This window comes from Mauremys mutica, chromosome 7 (genome assembly GCF_020497125.1).
Source record: "Mauremys mutica isolate MM-2020 ecotype Southern chromosome 7, ASM2049712v1, whole genome shotgun sequence".
Taxonomy (NCBI): Eukaryota; Metazoa; Chordata; order Testudines; family Geoemydidae; genus Mauremys; species Mauremys mutica.
This window is the reverse complement of record NC_059078.1, coordinates 124,469,507-124,496,484: the sequence shown is the minus strand read 5'-3', so window position 1 is coordinate 124,496,484 and position 26,978 is coordinate 124,469,507. Positions and strand designations below refer to the sequence as shown.

Below are 26,978 nucleotides of genomic sequence, written 5' to 3'. Positions count from 1 at the left end.
CAGTATTAAATGGTTTGTTTAAAACTTATAGTGTGTGTGTGTGTGTGTGTGTGTGTATATAGTCTTTTGTCTGGTGAAAAAAAATTCCCTGGAACCTAACACCTTCATTTACATTAATTCTTATGGGGAAATTGGATTCGCTTAACATCGTTTTGCTTAAAGTCACATTTTTCAGGAACATGACTACAACATTAAGTGAGGCGTTACTGTATATATTTACGTGGAAATGATGCTATCCTGGTTGCAGGGCTAACTGCTCCTCTTTCCAGTCTCTCTTGAGTGCACCCCCTCAGGTGCCTGGCCTCAGGGCTTTATCTCTCCAGCAGTGGAATTTCACTGTTAATCCAGGCCCCGACTTGCAGTACCCAATGTATCATCTGTGCTTTCCCGACAGGTCTGACTTGGATGGCGACCTGTGATTGTTCCCTTCAGGAGCCTGTGGCCAGTGGTATACAGTGATCAGAATGCTTCCTTAAAACAAAACCATTGTTTTAATTCTTGTTCTCCAAGTGCTTTGTTCCTATTAAAGAACAGCATCCATGCATGTCTACCTTACCTAAAGCATGGCTTAGGCAGGCCTCCTTCTTCAGACACTCCAGTGGACGCTTGTGTAACGTATGCCTGCTTGATGTGGCACTCTGTCCCCCTCTAGTGGTGGCTAGACCAACTAGCGATTGATGAGCCTGCTACAGCCTTGCCAAAGAGACAGGTGGTGTTTAGTTCATCCAGTAGAGGCTCATGCATTATGCTCCAAAGGTCCCAAGTTTGATCCCAGCTGGGAACAACCAGCGTCTGTCACAATTGTGCTTGTGTCAGTCTGGTTTCTCTGACCAGTGCCCTAACAGCTATTTCCCCTCCTGAGAGGGCAAATGTCCATTTTAATCCACGCCAAGTCCATATGTTCTCGTCAGTTCCTGGGCTTTCTGGACAAAACCAGTCCAGGAGAGTCAGCAGAGTGTTGAGCCAGGCTCCTCAGAGCCAATGACTCTACCATTGTCCTGTAACAACCTTCAAGTGTTTGTTAAGGGCTAGCTTATCTCAATCTCTTCTTTTTAAAAGGTAATAATTGGAGATATACCAATCTCCTAGAACTGGAAGGGACCTTGAAAGGTCATTGAGTCCAGCCCCCTGCCTTCACTAGCAGGACCAATTTTTGCCCCAGATCCCTAAGTGGCCTCCTCAAGGATTGAACTCACAACCCTGGGTTTAGCAGGCCAATGCTCAAACCACTGAGCTATCCCTCCCCCCTGCTTGTTTTTTCCTTCCTGCTTGTTTTTTCCTTCCAGCCTGCTGTTACATTAAACCAATATATTGATACAGTAAACGTCCTAATAACCAAGTCAACACACCGTATTCATAAATTATTACAGAGCAGCTCCAAGTCCATCACAGCTGCAGTTGATTCTTCCTTTCACCCTGAAAACTTTAAAACACTAAAGCTCAGACTGCAAACACTGTGCGTGAAATCCTGGCCCCATTGACGTAAATGACTAAAGTCCCATTTAAGGCCAGGTTTCCACCCCTTGTATCTGAGTGGCCATATTGTAATAGGTCACAGCGATTATGTGGAACTGCTTACCTTAACAAAATCTTTACAAGAATGTTTTGGTTTAATCATTTCTTACATGTGTCTGTCACAATCAATACTGTGTAGTTGATGTTACAGGTGGAGGCATCTGAATGTGTATCGGGGTAATTTTGTGCATTTAATTTAAAGTGCCACGTAGCGGCTGTTCTGTGGCGTGTTTGAAATGGGGCAGCAGTTTCAGGGTAGTATTTGCCATGCTACTTGCTATCTTTGTTGGCTCTCTCAATAGAAGACAAAAATGATAATGGAGACTGAACTATCTTCGCACCCTAGATGGCAGCTTCAGATCGGGGTTTAATTTATTGATTGGCTCACCAGCTAGCCACAATAGCTAACCACTGCTGAAAAGAACAATGTTATGTTAACAAAAATCAGTATTATCCCAAGGGGAATGTCTGTTTAATAGGTTTGGAAATAAGCTTGCCCCACCCAAAAAATAAATGCTAACTGGACTAAGCAAATGAGAAAAGGAGGCCAGCTGATCCTATGGGGATTATTACTCTAAGATCTCACTAGTGAAAGGTTTTAAAAGTACCTTTAATATTCTTCTTTGTGCCCAGTTTTCCCAAGTCTGGGCACTGTGCTGAACTGAAAGCAGGACTATCACTCCTTTCATAATACTGTGCCATTTTAATGACTCAGTTGCTGTGAATGACTGCAAGAGACACTGAATAAACACTAAATAAAGAATAGGAATTAGACACTTAATAATCAAACAGTGCAGCTGTTGAAAATGCCAAGTTAAAACATTAGTTTCACATTTATAAAGGGAAGGATTTTTTCTTTTAAGCGGCTGGATTTGCCTTTTGTTCTATACAACAAACAGCTGTCTGTTGGAAGGTACCATCCCTTAGCTAACAAGGGAAGTCTTTAATCTTTTTGTTTAGCTAAAGCTTTCAGATTTTTCAGGTTGCAGGTGGAGAGCGAGAAGGGGCGGCCAGTCTATCTGGTTACCATGTCCTTTCACAAGAACATGGCCACTCTTTTGGGTGTACCTGTCTTGCCTAGCATAATACACTAGATGCTACTTGAGATCATGCAGCTTTGTTAGTAGATTGGTCTCCTTTAGACAAGCAGGGGACTGCAGGACTTGGACTCTCATCCCCTCTGGAGTCACTGGTGGGCACATATGTTATTGGGGAGGGTAACTTTTGAGATGAGTCTTTAAACCACAGTCCCACTATTGGCCTCGTCATAGTATGCTCCAACAGCTATACTGAAAAATAAAAGGTGTGGGCTTCTGAAGTTTGATCAACGATCTCATTTGCCAGTATTTCGTATTCACTGGTGCCGCAGAGCGTGATGGGGCAGAGCATGCAATATCTATTACTTTTGGCTGCAGTCACTATTATTTGTATTATGGTAACATCTAGAGGTGCCAGTTGAGATCAGATTCTCATTGTGCCAGGCACTGTACAGCCACATAATAAAAGACAGTCCCTGACCCGAAGAGCGTACAATAAACAAGAGGTCGGAGGAGAAACAGAGATGAAATGACTCACCAAAATATGCTCCTGGGGGGATTCTGCGCCGATGCGGGGATGCAGAAGTCATATGGCCCACATTTTTTTGTGCCCCCTGTGGAGAAAATGGCAAAAAAAAATCTGCCGGGAGACACACACCTCTTCCCCGGCAGCCCAGTCTGTTCCAGCGTCCCTGGAGCAGCCTCAGAGATGGGGCTGGGCGTGCGTGCGTGCCATCACACAGCAGGTCAATGGCACAGCTGGAATATTCCACAGGCCTCCTTAATCCAAGTCCAGTACTATATCCACTAGAATAATTAGGGTTCCATTACTGCCTCCAGAGCATGGAAATTCCACCTGCCCTGCAGGAAGAGAGCCTCTTTTATAGAGGAACTCAGTAATATTCAGTGGGAATTCACCCTGCAGGGCAGAACATGCCTCTGGGGGTTGGTGGCGGGAAGAAGTGGGGTTTTAAAGCTCCAGGAAGGTGCAGAGAAAATCAGGGATACATTGAAAAGCAGCTGAACCTATGAAAAAATCACCCTGGGAACCTGCTTATTGGGAAGTTATTTTTTAATTGATATTATTTATTTGTATGATGATAGTATCTCAGGTTCCAGCCATAATCAGGCCCCAAGGTGCTGAGCTCCGTATGGACACTTAGTGGGGAACAGTTCCTGCCTTGAAGAGCTTACCACCTAAACAGAGCATGCTACCGAAGGATGGTAGGGGAAGAGGTGGCAGAGCAAGGGGGAAAGACTTGCTCAAATGTAAAGTAAAATGCAAGTCTTGTGCATCCGAGTTCTGAGCCCTGTCCACTGGCCCACACTGTATTCCGTAGCCCCCAACTTCTGGGTAAGGATGATTCCATGTTCAGAGGTTCCTGAATCTTTAAATACACTCACGACATATTGGGTGAGATGACACCTCCATTTCCACGGAGACCCTTTGCATTCCGAACAGCTGTTTGGTATAGCTGTGCTTTTGACTAGAAATGGACATGAGCTGTGACGTTGAAATGTGGAGCGGAACTGTTTCAGAGTTTTGAGTGGAGGTTCAGATCTAGCCCACAAAGTTAAAACCCCAACTAGCCTAATATTGAAGGTGATTTGGATCTGGTGTTCTAGTTTGAAGCCATCTATGTTGGCCTTTGCCTATTTAGCATTAAGAACATAAGAACGGCCATACTGGGTCAGACCAAAAGTCCATCTAGCTCAGTATCCTGTCTTCCGACAGTGGCCAATGCCACGTGCCCCACAGGGAATGAACAGAACAGGTAATGATCGAGTGATCCCTCCCCTTTCGCTCATTCCCAGCTTCTGGCAAACAGAGGCAAGGGACACCATCCCTCCCATCCTGGCTAATAGCCATTGATGGGCCTATCCTCTATGAATGTATCTAGTTCTTTTTTTAACCCTATTATAGTTTTGGCCTTAACAACATCCTCTGGCAAGGAGTTCCACAGGTTGACTGTGTTGTATGAAAAAATACTTCCTTTTGTTTGTTTTAAACCTGCTGCCTATTAATTTCATTTGGTGACCCCTAGTTCTTGTGTTATGAGAAGGAGTAAATAACACTTCCTTATTTACTTTCTCCACACCAGTCATGACTTTATAGACCTCTATTATATCCCCCCTTAGTCATCTTTTTTCCAAATTGAAAAGTTCCAGTCTTATTAATCTCTCTCATATGGCAGCTGTTCCATACCCCTAATAATTTTTGTTGCTCTTTTCTGAACCTTTTCCAATTCCAATATATCTTTTATGAGATGGGGCAACCACATCTGCATTCAATATTCAGGATGTGGGTATATCATGGATTTATATAGAGGCAATATGATATTTTCTGTCTTATTCTCTATCCCTCTCTTAATGATCCCTAACATTCTGTTTGCTTTTTTGACTGCCGCTGCACATTGAGTAGATGTTTTCAGTGAACTATCCACAATGACTCCAAGATCTCTTTCTTGAGTGGCAACAGCTAATTTAGACCCCATCTGACACAAACCAAACTATGTTCTTTTCCTTCTGGAAATGTGTAGTTTTTGTCTTGGTAATTATATGGTCAGTGGTAACCCCTGGTGACAATGACCTGTCAGTGTCAAAAGAGTAGTAAACCTTTAAGGGGGGTGGAGTTGTTCTTAAACACTTTCCTTGGTGTAGTAGGCACAGGGAGACTTAGACTCATATTGGAGATACTCAGGTTCTTGTTCCTTCAAGAACAAACATGTCAGCAGTGGCAAAGTAGGAAAACCTGGTCGTCCTCTGTAGTATTTTTACAGTCCCCCTACATCTCTTTCCTGAGGCAGTTTATACATGGGAAAATTGGTTTGAGACCTGTTTTGAGTTTCCCTTGCATGTGAGCTACTGTTCATGTTTAGAAATGTGTCTATCTTGGAGTTTGCCATGAATTCTTGAAGGCAAAGTCTGAAGCTCTGGAACAGGGGTGGCCAACCTGTGGCTCCGGAGCCACATGTGGCTCTTCAGAAGTTAATATGAGGCTCCTTGTAAAGGCATCGACTCTGGGGCCGAAGCTACAGGTGCCAACTTTCCAATGTGCCAGGGGGGTGCTCACTGCTCAACCCCTGGCTTTGCCGCCGGCCCTGCCCCCACTCCATGCCTTTGTGCGCCCTCCCCTAAGCCTGCCGTGCCCTTGGTCCTCCCTCTCCCTCCCAGAGCCTCCTGCATGCCTCAAACAGCTGATTGGGAGGTGTGGGGAGGGAGGGGGAGATGCTGATCGGTGGAGCTGCCGGTGGGCGGGAGGTGCTGGGGGCGGGGGTAGCTGATGGGGAGCTGCTGACTATTACTGTGGCTCTTTGGCAATGTACATTGGTAAATTCTGGCTCCTTCTCAGGCTCAGGTTGGCCACCCCGCCTTAGAACAAGAAATGATCATAGTTTCTTGCCAGGCTCTTACTAACAATCATGTTGATCCTTTTGGTACCTTGGTGTACATACGTGGGTAACATCTCAAAGAGCAGAAATGCAGTTCATTGATCCCTTTGAGGCTTCATCTCACTAATCTTGATTCTCTACAGTTGAAATTCCGTCTCCCTATTCTCCCACCCGTCGGCTACTTCTTTCTGATTGCAGCATGCTTGCTCTTCCAGGACAGGGATCTCTTGTTTCTGCAGCATAAACATACTCCCAGGGCAAGACATTCTCTCATGCAACCCTATCCCTCATGTTTTGTTACACGTGTTCTCTTTCTTCTCTTCCTGTCTTTGTTGTATATGTCACGGTGCAGCCTGCTAGATTACAAATCACACTTTAGCCTTCTTCAGATGAGAAGATAACACTCATACCTCTCTTTCTGCCTGTAACTAGTCTGCAAGGAAAATTACCTTCACCTTATGCCCAAATAAATCTGTTAGTCTTCAAGGTGCTACCGGACTCCTCATTGTTTTTGTAGATACAGACTAACGTGGCTGCCCCTATGATACTTGGTACCTTCACCTTTGTTACTCAGCTCTTTTCTCTTCCTCTGCAGCTGGACACAGAATTGTTTTCTCCAGTTCCTGCTTGCATGGTAGTCGCTGTGATGTTCTTGCAATCACGTCTCTTCAGGTTTTACACCCAGGGCCATTATCTCTAATTGTCTCTTGATTCTAACTCTCTGCAAAGCTCTTCTTGAATGCCTTGTAGGCGGGATGCTATCTGAAATAACTTTTTTTTGTTCTCTACACAGTATCGCACAAACAGTGTCAGTCAAAACAATTTCAATAGGAAAAATGTTCTTAAAAAAACAAACCAACCCTTAAGCAACCTTTTTGATAAACAACCCCTTTTTTCGTGGGCAAATTTTCACAGCGCACGGGTGCTGCTGGGGAAGAATGCTAACAGGCTTTGTGAGAGCATTTTATTAAGCTGAGAACATCAAGATCTCAGATGTATCTGAATTATAAGTCGTGGTAGACCTGCTTGTGCCCCTGAAGTCCATGATCGGAGGGTCATCTGTCACAAGTAGAAGGGGAAGTCAACCACTTCTGCAGCAGTGTCCCCCTCTGCCAGTTCATTGGGAGTCCATGAAGGCCCCTCTTCAGGTCTGGGAATCCATGGGGATAGGGGTAGGGGGGGTCAGCTCACTGTCTCCCTACTGGTGTTGTAGAGATCATGGCAGAAACGTGGTACAGCTCTAGCGTGTTTTCACAGTGGGAGAGCTGCCGGCTCCACTGGAGACATGTTGCCAAAGAGAGTGGGTGGGAGGAAGGGCACACAAAGGTTCTGGGCCTACAAATGGACCAAACCTCCTTGTCTTCACCTGGGATTAATGCAGGTTCCAGGGAATCTGTGGGTTTGTGGCCTGTGACTCCATCCTCCAACACACAAGTGTGGAGAAGTCTGCAAGAGGCCCACCTCCCAAAGGGTTCCTCCCACTTAGTCTCCTCCCTTGGATGTTTCTACAAAACCGAGCAATCGGTTTCTGTGTTAACTTTTGAAATGACTCTGTGTAGCTTGAAAGTTTGTCTTTCACAAGTTGGTCCAATAAAATATATGACCTCACCCACCATGTCTCTCTAATATCCTGGGACCAACATGGCTATAACAACACTGCATTCAGCAGCCTCTGTCAGGTGTGACACAACAATTTTGGTCTGTCCTGATTTTTATCCATCACAGTGGGGCAGATGCTGTTCTCAGCAACCCTGTTGTAAACCTGGAGGAAACCTGCTCAAGTTAATGGCATTTTGCTGTATTTGTAGCAATTTGGCAGATACAAATGCCTGTTGTGGTGTCTTAGTACAGTTGTGATTTTGTTCTTGTGTGACTCTTGGGACCTGTTGACTTGTGACATTTGTGGAGGCCCTGGGGGATACAGGCTGTTTTTATAATTATAACGTGTTGTCATAACACCATCTTGTCACTTGGGAGTATTACTACCTTGCTGGTGTGCAAGTCACACGGTGCAGTAAGAACCTTGCATTGTCCTTGAAGACCTCTCAAATTTCCACCTTCTCTCAAATCTACCTTTCTTTGCAAAGTTTGTTTCTGAGCAACTGTTCCCGTCTTCCTTAGATAACACATCACTTGTGGGAGCAGAGCTCAATGAACCGATTCTCAGATGGTGTGACTCCACTGATGTCAACAGAGCTATGCCTGTTTGGGTCAGCTTTGAATCTGGCCTTACAAATTTAACTTAACGCCACATCACACAGTTGAACCATGGGGGGCGGGGATCTAAAATTACTGTATTCTACATCATGTGAGCAGTAGCACTTGCAATCAGCATGCAGAATATGATAGTGATTTTTAATCTGGGAACATGGAGAAGTTCAGACTGTGGATCAGGCCTCAGTGTTATCAGTGCATTTAACAAAAGGTTTCTATTAAGTGTACTCGGCCAAATCCTGACATGCTAGATGGTGTGTGCTACACGTCCTCCTCTGTGCTCGATCCATAGAGGGATGTGTTTGCTGCGGCCTCCAACTACAGAGGCCACCTCTGTTAGGTCAAGCTGTAGATACTCACAGTTTTAGCTCTGAAGGTCTGTGGTCTTGGCCAAGACGGTGGCTGTCACACTAACTCAGTTTTGGAATGGAAGTTTTGCCCTGGGGAGAACTGAGGAAGGACCCTAGTATCTGGCCCATCACTGTCATTATTACTGCAAGGCACTAACCATATTAATATCTGGGCACACTTTTTTTATTAAGGACCGTTTCCTGAGGTCCTTCCTTTGGCAAACTTCCATTGAATTGGAGTCTTCCCTGAGTAAGGACCCAAAGATTTTGTCCTTAGATAAGGTATGGGAGAAGGGAATCGCCTTCTCTGTTTGTAATGATAACCTGTTGCATGTGGATTCTACTACCAAGTCAATTTTCCCTGTTCTTGAGGTTTGTGATCTTGTGGGTTGCATTGAGTGTCTGTTTGAAATGCAAAGGTCACATTATGAGCCTTGCAGGCATTGTTCTAAGATGGCTTCGTTCCTGTTTGCTCTCTGCAGTGCCAAATTGTCACTGTAAATAAACGTTTTTCTAATATTGTTCCTGCAGAATCACACAGCTCCTTAGGGCTGCGTAATGCTCCTACAGCAGATGCATTGGACATATGCAGCATTGTTATTGGAGCCTGTTTAGAAAACTGTGAGCAGTTTTGGTCATTCCATTTCCATGTTTTAAAAGGGCATGATGTCCTGCAGAGAGTTACAGCCGTTCTTATAATCATGGCAATAAGATTAAAGCTTTCGGCTTCGCAATGCAAGTCTAGTAAAATGTTTCCAAATCCTTTTTATGTCCTTGTGTTTGACTGTTAAACTTGTTGGCAGTTATGGCTGGATCATAACGAATCATGCTGGGCTGTAGGGCCAGAAAAGAATACTTGGTTCACCTAATCTGACCCCCTTTCATTTATCAGGATTATGCACTGCCTCGTTCTCGCTATCTTATCCTCTCTTCTGTTTGAATCACCACAGTGAAAATGACTTCACTCCTGGAAATCTTTTCCACTGCTAAATTCTTCGCACTGTCTAGAATTATTTCTTAACAGCTAACCTAAACACTTCCTTCCCTAGCTTTCTGCCATTGCGCCTTTCCTGCCATCTTCCAAGGTGGTGAATAATTCCCTTTCATCATTATATATTACTCTTGAAGGTATTTATAGTCTGTGATCATATCAGCCCTCACTCTTTTCTACGGTACACACAGCTCTCCCTATCACTCCTTCTTGGTCTTGTCCTTGACTTTCACGAGACAGATCCTGATATTCTATTTAGGTTCTTATACTCTGCCTTTTACCATGATGTCTGAAGCCAATGAGACCTTTGAGTGCAATCAACTACTAATGACTTACTTCAGGGTCACACAGTGAAGTTAGGTGGGATCACTTCAGCCAGCTGGAAAAGGCAGCTTGAATTGAAGACATTATTTCCTGTTACTTTCTTCTCTTTCACACACGGGTATCTTTTGGAAACCAACACACAGAGGTGTGTGGAAATTCCAGACAAAACTAGAAATGGTCAAAACCAGAAGTTTTCATATCTTGCTGTCAATTTTCAAAAATCATCCATTTTTGTGGAAAAAGCAATTGACATTTTATAGGGTTTTCCATCAAAGCCAGGAACTTTGTGTAAAAATGGGGAAATTCTCACTCCTGAGCAAAAAACCACAATTCAGTATTTCTTTAAGGCAAACATCAGTTCATCTGGTAAACATCTGATATTTGCTGTTTTTAATTTGGAAATTTTACAGCAAATGAAACAGAAATTTGATGTGTCTCAGAATGGAGTAGCAAAAATGTTCATATGAATTTCTGTGGGGAAACATTTCACTTTGATGCAGCTTTGTCAATGCAGTTTTCCTCAAGATGAGTCTAGCTTTTAGGAATCTGTAATGTTACCAATAAAGTTAACTTAATTGACTTTAAATTAGCCAGAAACCAAGTCATCTACTGTATTCTCTCAAAAGAACCAGGAACACATGGCTCATTGCACAAATGGCAAAAAGACTATGCATATTCTAGAGGAGTCATAGATGTTAGAGATGGAATTCCTCACCTGGAATACTGTGTTCAGTTCTAGTCACCCTGGCCCAGACCCTCAAAAATATTTAGGCGCCTAACTCCCATACATGGGATCTGGGCCTCTGTGGTTAAAGAGGCTATAGCAGAAATAGAAAGACAACTAAGGGATGAACAATGAGAAAAAGTAAAGGCCTGGAAATACTTCCATCTGAAGGGAAATTGAAATGACTGGGGTTGTTTACTTTAGAAAGGAGGACAATGAGCGGACACAATAAAGGTATATAAAAAAGATATATTCACCTAAAAAAAGATATACTGGCACTAGAAAAGGTTCAAAAAAGGGCAACTAAAATGATTAAGGGGTTTGGAGAGGGTCCCATATGAGGAAAGATTAAAGAGGCTAGGACTCTTCAGCTTGGAAAAGAGGAGACTAAGGGGGGATATGATAGAGGTATATAAAATCCTGAGTGATGTTGAGAAAGTGGATAAGGAAAAGTTATTTACTTATTCCCATAATACAAGAACTAGGGGTCACCAAATGAAATTAATAGGCAGCAGGTTTAAAACAAATAAAAGGAAGTTCTTCTTCACGCAGCGCACAGTCAACTTGTGGAACTCCTTACCTGAGGAGGTTGTGAAGGCTAGGACTATAACAGCGTTTAAAAGAGAACTGGATAAATTCATGGTGGTTAAGTCCATAAATGGCTATTAGCCAGGATGGATAAGGAATGGTGTCCCTAGTCTCTGTTTGTCAGAGGGTGGAGATGGATGGCAGGAGAGAGATCACTTTATCATTGCCTGTTAGGTTCACTCCCTCTGGGGCACCTGGCATTGGCCACTGTTGGTAGAAAGATACTGGGCTAGATGGACCTTTGGTCTGACCCGGTACGGCCGTTCTTATGTTTTTATGTTCTTACTGTATAGTATAGATAGGGTGAACTGATGTACCCAATTTACCTTATCTCATAGAATCATAGAACCGGAAGGGACCTCGAGAGGTCATCTATTCCAGTCCCCTGCACTCAAGGCAGGACTAAGTATTATCTAGACCATCCCTGACAGGTGTTTGTCCAACCTGCTGTTAAAAATCCCCAATGATGGAGATTCCACAACCTTCCTAGGCAATTTATTCCAGTGCTTAAGCACCTGACAGTTAGGCTATGGCTACATTTGCACTTCAAAGCGCTGCCGTGGCAGCGCTTTGAAGCGCTAAGTGTAGTCAAAGCGCCAGCGCTGGGAGAGCTCTCTCCCAGCGCTGTCCGTACTCCACCTCCCTGTGGGGAATAACGTACAGCAGCGCTGGGGCTTTGACCACACTGGCGCTTTGCAGCACCGCAATTTGCAGCGCTGGAGAGGGTGTGTTTTCACACCCTGCTGCAGCGCTGCAAATTTGCAAGTGTAGCCATGGCCTTAGAAAGTTTTTCCTAATGTCCAACCTAAATCTCCCTTGCTGCAATTTAAGCCCATTGCTTCTTATCCTATCCTCAGAGGTTAAGAAGAACAATTTCTCATCCTCCTCCTTGTAACAACCTTTTATGTACTTGAAAACTGTTATTATGTCCCCTCTCAGTCTTCTCTTCTCCAGACTAAACCAACCCAATTTTTTCAATCTTCCCTCATAGGTCATGTCTTCCAGACCATTAATCATTTTTGTTGCTCTTCTCTGGACTTTCTCCGATTTGTCCACATCCTTCCTGAAATGTGGCGCCCAGAACTGGACACAGTACTCCAGTTGAGGCCTAATAAGTGCAGAGTAGAGCAGAAGAATTACTTCTCTTGTCTTGCTTACAACACTCCTGCTAATACATCCCAGAATTATGTGTGCTTTTTTTGCACTGTTCACTCATATTTAGCTTGTGATCCACTGTGATCCCAGATCCCTTTCGCAGTACTCATTCCTAGGCAGTCATTTCCCATTTGTATGTGTGCAGCTGATTGTTCCTTCCTAAGTGGAGTACTTTGCATTTGTCCTGATTGAATTTCATCCTATTTACTTCAGACTGTTTCTCCAGTTTGTCCAGATCATTTTGAATTTTAATCCTATCCTCCAAAGCACTTGCAACCCCTCCCAGCTTGGTATTGTCCGCAAACTTTATAAGCGTACTCTCTGCCATTATCTAAATCACTGATGAAGATATTGAACAGAACCGGACCCAGAACCGATCCCTGCGGGACCCCTCTCATTTTGCCCTTTCAGCATGACAATACATAATACAAGAACAAGGGGGGTGTTCAATGAGATTGAAAGAAAGCAGATTTAAAACTGATAAAAGGAAATATTTGTTCACAGAATACACATTTAAGCCTTAGGAACTCATTGCCACAAGATATTTTTGAGGCCAAGAATGTAGTAGAATTAAAAAAAGGATTGGACATTTATATGGATAAACATAACCAGAGTTATTTTTTTTTAATCTAAGAGTTTTGGAAGGGGTGTAAATCCTCAAGCTTCAGAGCCTTTAACTACATGTGGGTTTAGGAAGAAACCTCCACAGCTTATTCTATATCTGCCTATTGCAGGGTTTTCTGCACCTTCCTCTGAATCACCTGGCACTGTCAGAGCAGCATACTGGACTACCTGCACTCCAGCAGTGATATTATATCTGACCAATATTCCTATAGAAAATACAAATCTCTCTCTCTCTCTCGGCTGCTCCACCTGTGCTTTCCCCATACTTTTCCAGCTGCCATTTCCCACACACTCCACACGCAAGCTGTTGCTTCTGCAAGCCACCTGCTCCCAATCCATTGAGTCAAATAATCAAGTATTTTCTAGTGATATTCTTTATCTGATTTCTATGAACAGCCTTGCCCCACCCCCATGCCCACACGCCAGGCTGTGTATGAGGAAAAAAGAGGCAGATGACTTACTCTCAATATAATGAGTGTTTTGTGTTGAAAGTGCTGTGTGTGTTGTACGTCCCCCAGTCCCTCTCCCTGCTAAAGCAGGATTATTACCTACAGTCGTTTTCTTCTCCTGTATATGTCTGGTCTAGTTTTACAAGTCCTAGATGCAGGAGCAATCAGAGGGGGGGGGCCAGGAGGGCCATTTGGCCTAGGCTTCAAGCTCAAAGGGGGCCTCAAATTTAGACACTTGTTAATTTTTTTGCATTTGATAAATTTCGCAACTTGTTTTTATGTGCATCCCTATCGGACCAAAATGTGACACACTCTCTCAGCTTAGAGCTGCAAATTTAAGCAAGTAAGAGATGTGATTTGGTAAAAGACATAATTTTTTTGTTAGCTGATACAGATTTTGTCATATTCAAGAGTTAAAAATGTTCATAAATATTAATAAAAATATATCGGTTCTGTTGGCACAAGATTAGACAACGTGTCGTCATTTTTTATTTTTGTTATAGCTAGGAGCCTCAAAAGCTGGAGGTGGCCTGGGCCTCTCTGGACCTCTGAGACGGCCTGCCTAGAGGTTGGCATTTCTGCCGCATCTATAGGTAGTAGTGAGAAAATGATGAAAGGGTGAGTTAAGAGCAATTTGGATCTGCATCTAGACTAGCAAAGGGGCTGAGTTACAGTTCTGATTAGAATCAAAACTTTTCCAAAGTTTGGGGATTTGGTTCAGACCCAGGACAATAACAGATGTAAGGAACCAAGTCTGGACACAGATTTGAACTACCACAATGTCTGGAAAGAGCGGGGTCCAGGTCTGATGATCTGTTACTGTCTAGATTAGAGATGGTGCAGAAGTATAGTTTTGCCCACAGTAATTTTTATGACTCTGTGGTACTCCTAAAAGACACCATTGTGGCCAATTAAACTACCCAAGGAGTTTCATTTCATATTTGATGCTTACTTCCATGTAGCCCATACAGTCTGAAGGTTACAGAATTTATTATTGGCATTTAGTTGTGTGTAACTTATGAAACAAACGGACACAGCAGGATGGCATTGTTAACACATGAGTTAACGTTGCTTTGGTTGTGTTTCTCATGTACCGTCAAATAATCAATTTATTTCTGTTGACATTCTGTATCTTATTTCTATGGACCCTTCAATCAGTGTACATATACACCGTATTGTGCATGTGGAGAAGGAAGCCAATGACTTGTTCTTGGTATAATGATTGTTTTGTGTTCAAACTGCTGCATGCTTTGTATGTTATGAAGAAACAAAGATGAATCCATTCGTGAACCAATAAAGCTACTGCAGTGACCAGGCCAATTAATTTATAAACTGTCTGTTTGGAGCCTTGGCTAGATATGCACATAATCCCTGTCCTGCTTCATGCACCTCTTAGCTCCCATGCTCCACCATAGCCATTAGCTCCTCATTCCTGAATGACAGTGTAAAAATGGGATCTCACCTAAGGTTGCAGCTGGTGAAGCATTGGGAAGGAAGAGAAGGGAGGAAGGATGTTGGCTGGTGCAGGAGACCAGCTGGGTTGGCAGTAGGAGGTTGCTGGAACATGGCATTGCAGCGTGTGAGTGGGGAGAGAGACAGCAGGCAAGCTGCAGGAGAAGGCTGGATACAGCAGCATCTTGGGAGCAAATGGAGGGGAGGGACTGGTGGGGAGGCAGGTGGAAGTTCGGGGTGGCGGGACAGGTCAGGTTTAGGTGCATCTTGGTGGTGGCTGGGCAGGAAAGCAGTCGGGAAGTGGGGACTACCAGCCGTCTGTGCACGGAGTCACCTGAATGGCTTGCAGTCGCACGTGCAGATTTGCAGGTAAATTTTTGGAACTGAGTTTTGAGCTCTGTTTCTGAAAACATGTCCCTGAAACTTTCCACGCACTCCCATGCTGAGCTGCCTTCCCCGTGTCATGCTCTGCATCATCAGACTGTCTAGAAGGCAGCCGTCTATTTGGTTATAGACTTTTATTATGTTCAAGACACCATAGAAAGAGTTTTTAGTGATTTACAGTGTAGGCATTTAGACTAGCTCTTATCTCACACTGCAGTTCCCGCTAACGTAAGCTTGTGGTTTGGCTCTGAGAGATTCCCATTATTACTCAGATCAGATTTAAAGTGTCACTTTTTTTTTTAAATGCTGTCTCAGACTCCCTAGGTGGGCCCTTTCCGGCTTCTTCTCACCGATGCCACCACAAGCAGAAGCATTGTCTGCCCATCACGCAGTGCGGAACGTTGTCGATCAGCCCGCTGCTTTTCCATCCCCATGCCAAGGGGTCTCAGATCATCATGGACACGGCACAGAAGGCAGTGAAGCGGCAGGCCAGCTTCTGCAATGCCATTACCTTCAGCAACAGGCCTATCGTGATCTACGAGCAGGTCAGATTAAAGGTGAGTAAATGACTCCTCCCTCGTTGCCATTGTAATGGCCTCAAGTGCTAGAAGGAAAGACTAGGTGTAAAATATTAGTGAGTTAGAGCAGAACCTGTATATAACATAGTTCCCAGAGAAGCATAGATGGGAGTCTTGGGTGAGGGAAGTATGGCTCATGGTAGTGGGTGTATATCAACACTGAGATAGTTTGCCCATTGGGGCATCTTAGTTCTAGTACCAGCCCTCTTCACACAACGCACAGTCAACCTGTGGAACTCTTTGCCACAGGATGTTGTGAAGACTATAACAGGGTTCAAAAAAGAACTAGATAAGTTCATGGAGGACAGGTCCATTAATAGCTATTAGCCAGGATGGGCAGGGATGGCGTCCCTAGCCTCTGTTTGCCAGAAGCTGGGAATGGACGACAGAGGATGGATCACTCGATGATTCCCTGTTTTGTTCATTCCCTCTGGGGCACCTGGCACTGGCCACTGTCGGAAGACAGGATACTGGGCTAGATGGACCTTTGGTCTGACCCACTATGACCGTTCTTTTGTTCCTCTGTTTTCCATCCCTTTCCTGGAACGCAGAGTCCTAGGCTCTTGGTCTGACAGACCTTGTGCCTGTGCCATCCTGGCGCTTTATTAGTATTATTTGTGTTATCATTGTGTCTAGGAACCCTAGTCACAGACCAGGACCCTACTTTGCTAGGTGCTGTACAGATGCAGAACAAAAAGACAGTCCCTGCCCCAAAGAACTTACAATGTGACCAGAGAAAGGTATAGCTAGACGGAGCAATACAAGGAAATAATGAGATAATACTGGTCAGCATGACAGGCAGTGCTGTCAGCACACCAGCAGCCTAGCCCTAGTCTAGGTTTATGGTTTTGTAGGCATCGCAGCAAAGGGGAGTTTTAAGGAGGGATTTCACAGAGGGGAATATGGTCACTTTGCTGTTTTCAGGGAGCTCCTCCCAAGCATGAGGGGCAGCATGTGAGAGAGCACAAAGATGCTTGCTTGAAAATGTAACTAGTGGGCAATGGAGACTGGCAGCATGGGCTGGTCAGAGGCAGGAGTGGACATCTCAATGGCTCATGAGAGATAAGTAGGATGGGGCTAGGTCCTGAAGGGCCTGGAAGTGAAGACAAGCAGCTTGTGTTTGATGTGATACAGAAAGGGGAGCCACTACAGGGATGCAAAGAGAAGGGTCACATGGTCAGAGTGATGGGCCAGGAGAATGATCTCTGCAGCAATGGGGATATGAGCAGGCCAGGATTGCATCTGTCAAGATCAGAGAAGATGCGATTGCAGAAATCCCTCTTCCTCACTGGGATCAGACTGATTCACCTCCTTTGTGGCATGTGCACTGAAAGGTGACACAGAGTGCTGCTTAGGGCTTCTCCTGGAGGGCACCACTTCTCCTGGCCAGACATCCCTTTGCACCAAAGCCTTCAGACAAACCACATGCAGCCTGACTTGTATTGAGAGCTGAAGGGGTTTAGCTATGGCTCTTTAGGGGCTGAACCACCTTTAGGGCACATCCAAAGGCTCGGAGGTTCTTCCTTTCAATTCAGATAAGACCTTAAAAGTCTGAGTCTATCTCTGAAGTATGCAAAGCTTTTGGGTCTGCAAATGTGGAGCCTGAACTTGGAGCTGAGTGCTTCCTGAGAGGTGCCAAGCTTCCTCAGCTGGTCCGAAGGTAGTGGGTTATCTCAGTTGATTGTTCACAGTCACTCCCATTGAATTCAGTAGGAAATGAGAGCACTCAACACCTCTCTGGCTCGGGCCCTTGGGTGGAAAAATCCCTCACACAGGCTTCTATTCATTTTCTGTTTGGTTCTTCCTGCTTCCATGCAGGCTGGAAATGCAGCAGGACTGATCTAGTTACATGGCATTTTTGGCCAGAAGCTGGGAAATGCAGAGACAAGTGACCCTGACAAATTATGAGATGGTTGGGATGGGAGATGAAAGTTAACTATTTTGTTTTTGAAAAACCTCACCAAAGGTTTGCATTTTAGGCAAAGATTATGGGTCATTTCTATGTTCTGAACCAGTTCTCCTGTCCCTACTCAGGAAGCTCGATGTCTGTATTTGACCATGTATATTAGGATTTTATCTTCCATAACACACATGAAGCATTGGCGGGCAGGACTTTCATCTGTGCACTAGGGATTTATGAGCAGAGCTTCCACTGAAACTAATGGGAATTTTGCACATGAATAATCAACAAGCATAAGCAGAAAAAGTGCCTTGGGGATTGACATAAATCTGAAGAATGCCTTTGCCTTTCTGTGTCTATTTTCTGCTGAGTCCATTTCCAGCAGTCTTTTTTTCCTTTCTTTCCCCAAACTGTCATCTCTAAGCTTTTGTGTTTTCTATGTCAGATTCTCACCAACTTCTTTTCTATCCATCCAATCCCGCAGCTCATGTTCAGGCATAACTCCCACTACAGGACTGAGTGAAGGACTGTGGGATTTGACCCTGTTTGCCAGAGTCATTTCAGAATCAATCCTACACCCTTTTCTGCTCCTCTAAGTCTTCTAAGAAGCCCACTAGGCAGTGAATCCAGAGTTGTTCAGCAGGCCAGAGTGCCGGCAAGTGGAGATGTCCAGTGTGATGTGGATCTGTGTTCTGATGGAGCTTCTTGGAGGTGGAATCCCAGGCAGTGGGTGTGGCTGGGGCCAGAGTCAGTGGATCTGTGGAGGTGGGATGTAGGAAGCAGTGGCCCCAGACTGCAATAACAGTCATGGAACAACGTAGCTACTGCTTTAAGTCCAGGCATGGCAGATGCCTGTTCCCTCCCCATCCCACGCCCTGTGCACCTTCCCAGCCTGTCAAATAGGAGTGTTTGCTGAGTAGAGGATTTGGCCCGTCATTAATCATTGCGGTTTTTTTAAACAAAAATTAGTGTGTTTGGGTGTCCAGCTATGCAAATGCTTGGCAGGGTTTACACTAGATTTTAATCCTGATACTACCTATAGTCTGCCTGTGTTGGCAGCTATTTATTTGTAGGGGCTGATGACTACAAGGGGACATACTCCGCATATCGCCATATGAATATTTACTTGTGTAGCATGTGATTAGTATAAAATATTGGCCAGAGACTGCAGCGCAAGTTGTACAATGAGGCCGTATTTATCTAGGTCCCAGGAGGATTTAGGATTTGCAGTGAAATTGCTACAATAAATAATCCCAGTTTTTCAGTGACAAATGGACTTCTGTCATTTCCATTTTATATATTTAATGTCATTAAATATGCTTTATTGCATTTTGCTGCATCCAAATCAGCTACTGTAGGGCTGTGATGTCATCCCATCTGAGAAGCAAACCGCCAGATCGTTTTTTACATAGCTGGGAGACCTCTTGGGAAAGCCTTAAGGTGCTGTCGGAAGTAGTGATGGTTTTTCAGTAGGCAGCACTCGGCACCCTGAGTCAAGAAAGAACCAATGCCCTAGCACAGTGCTACGGGCTGCTGGAGGTGCTGTCTTTCATACGGGATGTAAAATCCTCTCACCAGAGAAGATTTTTTTGGTGCTTCTGCCAAGAGTAGGTTTGCTAGGCAGAATGTAATTACCCCAGAAATGGAATTGAGTTCGTGCGCCAGGGCTAATTATATTCCCCCTTTAGTTTTAACTTGATACAGTCTGTTTTACGTTATGTCTTAACCTTTTCTGCAGTGTTGCTGTGTGCTGTTATGCAGATGCCATGTCCTACCCCAGAGGTGGCAACATTTTTAGTGGTGGATTAAATTATTCTAGAACATACAGGACCCAATCCAGTGGGAGCTGAGAGCGCTCAGAACCATGCAGGAGGCCTTCAGCATGGCACGGCATGGAGCTCGTAGCCTGTAAAGTGCTGTTGGAATACAAGATGTTCTTATTGCTGTTATCTTTGCAGATAACAAAGAAGCAGTGTTGCTGGAGTGGGGCTCTCCGACTCGGATTTACTTCTAAGGATCCCTCCCGGATTAATCCTGACACATTGCCAAAGTACGCTTGCCCGGACTTGGTTTCCCAGAGTGGATTCTGGGCCAAGGCCCTGCCAGAAGAGTTTGCAAATGAAGGAAACATCATAGCATTCTGGGTGGACAAAAAGGGCCGGGTGTTTTATCGGGTCAATGACTCTGCTGCGATGTTGTTCTTCAGTGGGGTGAGGATCACGGAACCCCTGTGGGCTTTGATTGACGTGTACGGACTCACCCGTGGGGTGCAGCTATTAGGTAGGTGCCTTTCTGAAAGTGCTATTTCTTGACTTGAGTGCTTAGAGTCTATGTACCTATGTTCTACAGCTAAAAAATGAGGCTGGACAAATCCCAATGATAAATTAGCCAGGTACTGTCTGTCCAGTAGATTAAAAAAAAATCCCACTCACTTCACCAAGTCTGCTGCTGAGAAAGTAAAAGGTTGTTAAATTCCATCAGGGTACACCTTACAATCTGAACCCATAATAATTAGTGTGTTTAAAGCTAAGCAAAGATTTATTATAGGAGTGGGAGGGTGGGAAACAATAAATCACTAGAAACTGTCAGTAAATAAAGGAATTTCTGCCAAGAGAACTTGCACCAATGAAACTACTTCGGTTCATGTGCTGCAGTGTGGAATGTACTTTATAAAACATCCTCTGTCTTATTTGCTTTCCCAGTTGTGGGGTGGGGAAATGCATTTTATTGCTACTGTGTAATTCCTTCTCTGATGGCATTACCATGATTCTCTGGGTGGGTAAGTGGGAGATTTATAGCTTATGCTCCAGCCACATATTCTGGGATTAGCAGCTGTTATGTAGTGGAAAACATCCTTTTCAAAATATTAGCTCAAAGGAACTGGATCCATCCTCTGGACCCAAAAGATTGGAACATGGTTGGGGGTGTGGTATGAGAGGTGCCGAGCAACCTCATCTCTGAATGAATCCAGTGAGAATTGTGGAAGTTTGGCCCCCTCACAGGAGGCGATCAGGCTTCAAGTTTGCAGACCTAAGAGCTCTGGACATCCCAGCTTTGAGAGTCTTTTCTGAACAGAATGGAAGTACCTCCAAGGGTCTTGTTTCAAGAGGGAGCTAGGTTAGTGGGGAACCAAAGACTCAGCAATGGAGGCCAAAGGGCATAGCAGAGAAACAGACACTAGCGCCTCAGCTTATAACGCTGGCCGCTTGGGCTTTGCTTTCATTAGGAAAAGCGTTGTGTTCTTTATCTGTGTTAACTAACCTGTGAGAACTAACATGAGGTAAAATTCGAACGAAGACAGAGCGTTTGTAGTTTTAACACAAGTTAGCAGGTTGAGAAGCCTATGAAGAAGCCTAGGGTTTGCCCTGCTAACTTGTGGAAAATTACAAACTCCCTCCACTGGGATTTTACCTTGTGTTAGCTAATATGTGGTAAGAACATGCCCTTGCTGCTAGTGAAGACACCCTGTTTCTGACAGCTCTGCCTGCTTCCTGCATTACTTGTTGCTACTAAACCAGGGTGGCAATACTGGCTGTAGTGATGTACCACAGTATGGAAGCTAATACTGAATTCAAGATGCAAAGGGCTTGTCTGCACAGTGGGGTAATGCGCTTTATGGGGATTACTAAAGTGCAGTAACGTGTTACACCTTGATTGGTCTGTGTAGTAGACCCTGTTGGTGTGCACTAAAAGTTCCCTAGTGCACTTGAATGTAGTGCTGTTTCAAACAGCACCAACAGTGTCTACACCCACCTTATCCCGCCATGTAGACAAACCTAAAGAAACTCATAGCTCTAGGATCAAACTATGCACACCATCTCCTTAAAAATAAAAAAAACCCAAACCCTCAGACTGCACAAGCATGATGCATTAAGGCATCTCTAGGCAGCACTTTGCTTTGCCTCAAGAGTAGAAGGATTTATCGTTTGTTGTGAATCTGCTTGTTCACCTGGGCCCAGAAAGCGGTGATTGGATCTGGAGATGCATAAAGTTGTCAGCATTAGTCTTGGGGCTGAGGGTTCAGATACGAGATAGTTTTCGAAGTGGCACCAAAATCTCACAAGCTGTTCACTTGAGATTTTGTCCCCCAAGATGCCATCCCGGAGTGGATGTTTGCTAAGGTCAGCCACATCCCTCACTCCAAGCTAGACATTTGTTTTCAAAATACCCAGAGTGATGATCTCACATTCTGTCTTTCCCCTGTATTCTGCCTTACCCTTTTCACTGTCTCTTTTTGCCTTTGAATGCCCTCAGTACTGAGAGCTAAGTGGCAGCAACATTCAACTGCAGGTGGGCCTTGCCTTTGCCAGCCAGTGATCCATCTCCGGTGGGGCCAGCTTTGCTGTGCATGTGCCTCCAAGATTCTAATTCAGGCTTTTGCTGACACAAACCCTTCGAATGAAACAGGCTGCTTCCGAGTTTATACAGTTGGCTCAGTGCTCAGAAATATATTTATAGCACGTTGCAGCAGACTTCAGCGGGCTTTAATCCCAACAACTGTGCTGAAGCATCTGAGTCTTGATTCCCCACTGTGCAGCACTAGACTGCATGCAGCACCTAAAGTCTTACAACTACCATCTCTGTGTACCCACTGCAGATCTTACATGCTTATTTTAATACAGGCATCTACACACATACTACAGGCCAAACTTCTCCAAAGTTCAAGGGAGCTGAGATATGGAGCTTTTGATTTTGAGACTCAGGTCTATCTTTAATATGACCTAGCCACAAATAGAAGGGCAAATCCAGCCGCCAGTGTCTCACAGAGGTCCCACTGGAGTTAGTGGAAGCCAGGTGTGTACATTGAAGGGAAGAAATTGGCCTGTAAGATACTTGTAGACTTTAAGGTCAGAAGGGATCATCATGATCATCTAGTCTGACCTCCTGCACAGTGCAGGCAACAGTGTCTCACCCACCCACTCCTGTAACAGACCCCTAACCTCTGGCTGAATTACTGAAGTCCTCAAACAATGGTTTAAAGACTTCAAGTTACAGAGAGTTCACCATTTACACTAGTTTAAACCTGCAAGTGACCCAGGCCTCATGCTTCTGAGGAAGGTGAAAACCCCCCAGGGTATCTGCCAATCTGACCTGGAGGAAATTCCTTCCTGATCCCAAATCAATTACTTTTTTCCAAAAAGAATATTTTCTGTAGAATGCCTTCGTCAGTGTGCCTCAGGGCAGGTAGAAGACCTACCCCATTATTTGTTATGTTGGAATTTATATTGCCAGTTAAGGTCAATATGGCTCTGCATATTTTCATCCCAGATGCCTTTTTCTACGACCTCTCAAAAAACAGCATATTTGTTCGGAACTGACAATGTATCTGTGAGCTGAGCAGATGCCCTATTTGCGTGGCCAGCCAGTAATATAAGGAAAAGCCAGCGGTGCAGTGGTTATATATGATTAATAGTTTATATTTTTAATCCTTCTTTATATGTCTTTTAACATTTTATAATTTTGGATTTAGTTTTCGGTTTTATTGTAATGCATTTTGGTTTTGCACATGGGTGTAAAGCTAAGTCGCTACTAAATAACAGCTGACTGTTGTAGAACTGCAATAGAATTACAGATGATGCAGGTAAACGACCAGAAGCATAGTCCTGAGCGTGCAATAACTGATGTTCTGTCGCTATGTGGCCTGAGAAAGAGGATTCCATTCCACCCCAAGCATGGCAGAATTCCCTGTACAGGGAAGAGGATTTGGCCAACAGTGTTTCCAGCCCAGCCAAAACCAGGGTGTACTTGAGAGCACCTTTCCCAGGGATAATCTAACTTTGCCAAGACTAGCTTTTAACATCTGAGCAGCACTGGTCTGTTTTCACACCGTGCCACCACCACCGTATCTGAATGACTGTTTTTCATTTTCAGTCAGATGCCTTCTTATTTATCATCAATTTGCCAGATAAATATTGCTTTTTCCCCCCCAGGATGGAATTTAACCTGCAAAATTGCACTTGCCCAATGCTCTGGTTAGGAACAAATCAGTCCTGCATCAGTGTGAGGTCCCAGCTTTGCAGTGGAACGCACAACATTTGCTTCCACCCCCAGAGAGTTACAAGTAATGTTGTTGTTATTTATTTATATTACAGTAGTGGCCCAACCAAAATTGGATCCCCAGCATGTTAGGCCCTGTACACACACGCAGTGAGACAGTCCCTGCTCGAAAGGGTCACACATCTAAATAGATAAGACAGCTGAGAGGTGGCAGGTTAACGGAAGCACAGAGAGGTGAAATGACTTGCTGGAGCTCACACAACAGGTTTGTAGAGCAGGCATTACAACCGACTGTGTCCCTCTAGGGCTGCCAGCCTTCCATCACTCCCTCTACCAGAATGTCCTCTCCAAGCACATCACACCAGGACAAACATCTACAACTAACCCTGCTAGGAGATGGTAGTTTGGTAAAGATGTGTGGTACAGGGAGTACTGAGGGAGACAGCGTTAAGGCTGCAGTATATGGTAGCTAGGGTCACGGTAAAGTGTGTGTCTGTGGATGAAAGAGAAAAGGTCACAACTTTTCATTTCCTTGGTCTTGTGCGTTTGAGTCAGGTATGTTATGTCTGTAGCAATCCTAGCTGCTTCAAACCCATTTTCTTTATATTACTGTATTTAGATATGTGTACTGGCATATGCACTTATATAAAAGTGTGATTGTATATGTATTCTTCTAGCATTATCTATAGCTAGAAGCAAGTGCTGTGTGTCCCATTATTTGGGAATCACAGCACTGGAAAGGAGAAAAGATCCTTGTAACCAGTTTCTGTTAGCAGCTATAAACAGAGGGGCATTAGCACCCTGGTCACTTCAATAACACAGGGCACTGGGTATAGTTAGAGTAGGCAGGAGCGAGGCAGTCTGAATGGATTTGAAGGGTTAGTGGGGATCAGCTGCACCTGTAGGGAATTTGACGCGTTAATGAGGTAATTAGCTCACCAGCTGACTAGCTAGGAGAAGAATGCAAGTAGTATAAAAGGCTGAGCCAGGGAGCAGGAAGAAGGCCCTGTCTATCTGCTGCTACATTGTGTGAGTGGAAGCAAGAAATAATAATTAATGAAGATGCTTGTGAAGGTAGCTGATAGTGCACATGTGTTGTTTAATTACCAGGAGGGCTTACCAGCCAAGATGCCTGGGGCTAGAGGAGGAACCTGCTTACAATCCTATTTTGCACTTTCTACCTATGTATGTTCACAAGGTATAAAACCTTAAAATGTGAACTGGTCTGTGATGGAAAGTTGCCCATTGTGGGCCTCAGGCCAGTGTAAATTTATGGAGGGGAATTAGTCATTTTGTAAGAGGAAGGGAAACTTTTTTTTTTAATTGCAGGCTAACGTTTAACAAATTAATTCCAGTTGTAGCAAATTGCTCCAGGATTTGGGATGTTAGAATAAATCCTGAGTGAGATGGATTAATGAGTGGAATGGAGGTGACATGGTTAAAGTTGCATGATAAATGTAATCTATTACATGGGTCTGCAATTTTATCACATGGGTATCACTAACATATATAGGTGGTGTGCGTGAATGTAAAACACATTTTCTTTCTTCAGCACCCCCAGGAATCCGTTTCTGTTAATATCCTAACAGACAAATCGTTGCTCTTCCTAAGTTGGCTCACAATAAACAAGGTATTTGGCTAATCGAACATAAATGCAGTATATTTTTATAGTGTACTATGTAAAAAAAAGAGCCATGAATAATTTAACTTCCCTGAAGATTGTGGCAATCTCATATAAAAAAAAATGTGTTTAACTGGAGTCCTAGCTAATGAAAGGAAAATATACCCACCTGCAAACAGTCAATTGTTAGTATTGTTCTGCATCTGCTAAGGAGATAGAGAATTTAAATTGCTCATAAAGTTTTGTCTGTACGCAGTTGTCTCTATGACAGCTCCAGGAAGTTCTCTAACATGGTTTAAAATGTGACCCCAGTTTAATAAATAACTCATCTGTTCCTGTTTTAATCAAACCCACTTTACATGAAGGCCTCTGGAGGGATGTTCAGTTGTCTGTGATGGGTGTCCAGAGTTTCACCTGAGGGCCAGTGCCTTCAGTATCCTAAAACTTATCTGCTCTCTCTCTGTTTGCGTATGAGATACGACCCCTGGAGGCTGTTGCTTCAAACAGGCCAGAGTTAGGTTGTGCTGCTGCTCATTACTGTCTCTGTGAATGCCTGGGGTTTCAGTTTCCATTAGTTTTGAATGCAGCCATTTTTATTGAGGACCATCTTTGTGGCTATGTGACAGAGTGCTGGGCATCAGCCACTGTGCCAGCACTCTGATCACATACCAAATTGATAGATTGGAGATGGGTGGGAGAGAGCTACGAGGCTAATTAACCCATTAGCCCAGAAAGTAGAAAAGGCACAAGAAGGAACAGGTTGGTGGGCTTTTGAGAGCTGGAGCCAGGAGAGATCTAAGGAGTCCATGCTAGTGGAAATACAGAGCTGCACAAGTTTGTAAGGGTGGTAGAAAGAACACTATAAATAAATTGCACCAAGTGTTTGACCAGAAGATGTTCTCCGAGTGGTGTGTGGCTAGAAAACAGACGGGAGCAGGACGATGGCTTGTCAGCCTAACATTGTGCAATACTTACAGAAAGATAAGTCTGGTCTCCGCTCCAATGAGCTTACAATCCAAGTGCCTGATCCTGCATGTCTTCTGTGTGTACTGCTCACATTGGCTTCAATGAGAGCTCTGCTATTGAGAGGTTCTAAGGTTTGCCATTCAGTTGGATAGGTTAGAACATTCAGATGCAGAATACACTGAGTTCTCCAATGGACCAACACTATTGACTTTAATGGATGTAGGGTAAGGCGCTGAATGACTGAGTGGTGTAGAGATTACAGGGATTGTCTTTATTTAGGGCTATATTCTGCCCTTTTCACTTAGCAAATATTCCCATTGCTTTCCATGGAACTACTCCTGGGGTAAGCTAAGGTGGTGTTAAATGTGAGAAAGTGTGACAGGATCTGGCACATAATGAATTGTAGACAGAGTTTTTAGTAAATGAGCATTCCCCTGTAATGCATTCAACACAAATATTGCGTGGTGGTGGGATATAGGAACCTGGAAGTGAAGCTGACTGTGAATAAAAGTGAAACTGACTGGTCTGTTTTACCTGTCCGAATTGAGAGAAATGCAGAAATTAACCAAGCAGCATAACTGGTGGAAAAATAAATTCAGCGTTTTAAAACTCTCTCAGCTCAGAAAATCTGAGGTGTTGTCTTACATGAGAAAAATGTTGTCTTTTTTAAATAAGATTTTTAACTTTGTCTCAAAGTACAAGGAAATATTATGAGTG

The 26,978-nt window shown here is 44.1% G+C and overlaps 1 protein-coding gene across 4 annotated transcripts in view; it reads left to right on the top strand.

Annotated features, from left to right (window-relative positions):
* The window catches only part of NEURL1 (neuralized E3 ubiquitin protein ligase 1), a 234,844-nt gene that overhangs the window by 132,371 nt on the left and 75,495 nt on the right, over positions 1-26,978 (top strand). For all 4 annotated transcript variants that reach the window (XM_045025913.1, XM_045025912.1, XR_006581334.1 and 1 more), the window contains exons 2-3: positions 15,515-15,756; positions 19,636-19,957. In XM_045025913.1, coding sequence (XP_044881848.1) covers positions 15,515-15,756; positions 19,636-19,957 — 564 coding nt within the window. The remainder of the gene's footprint in view (positions 1-15,514; positions 15,757-19,635; positions 19,958-26,978) is intronic.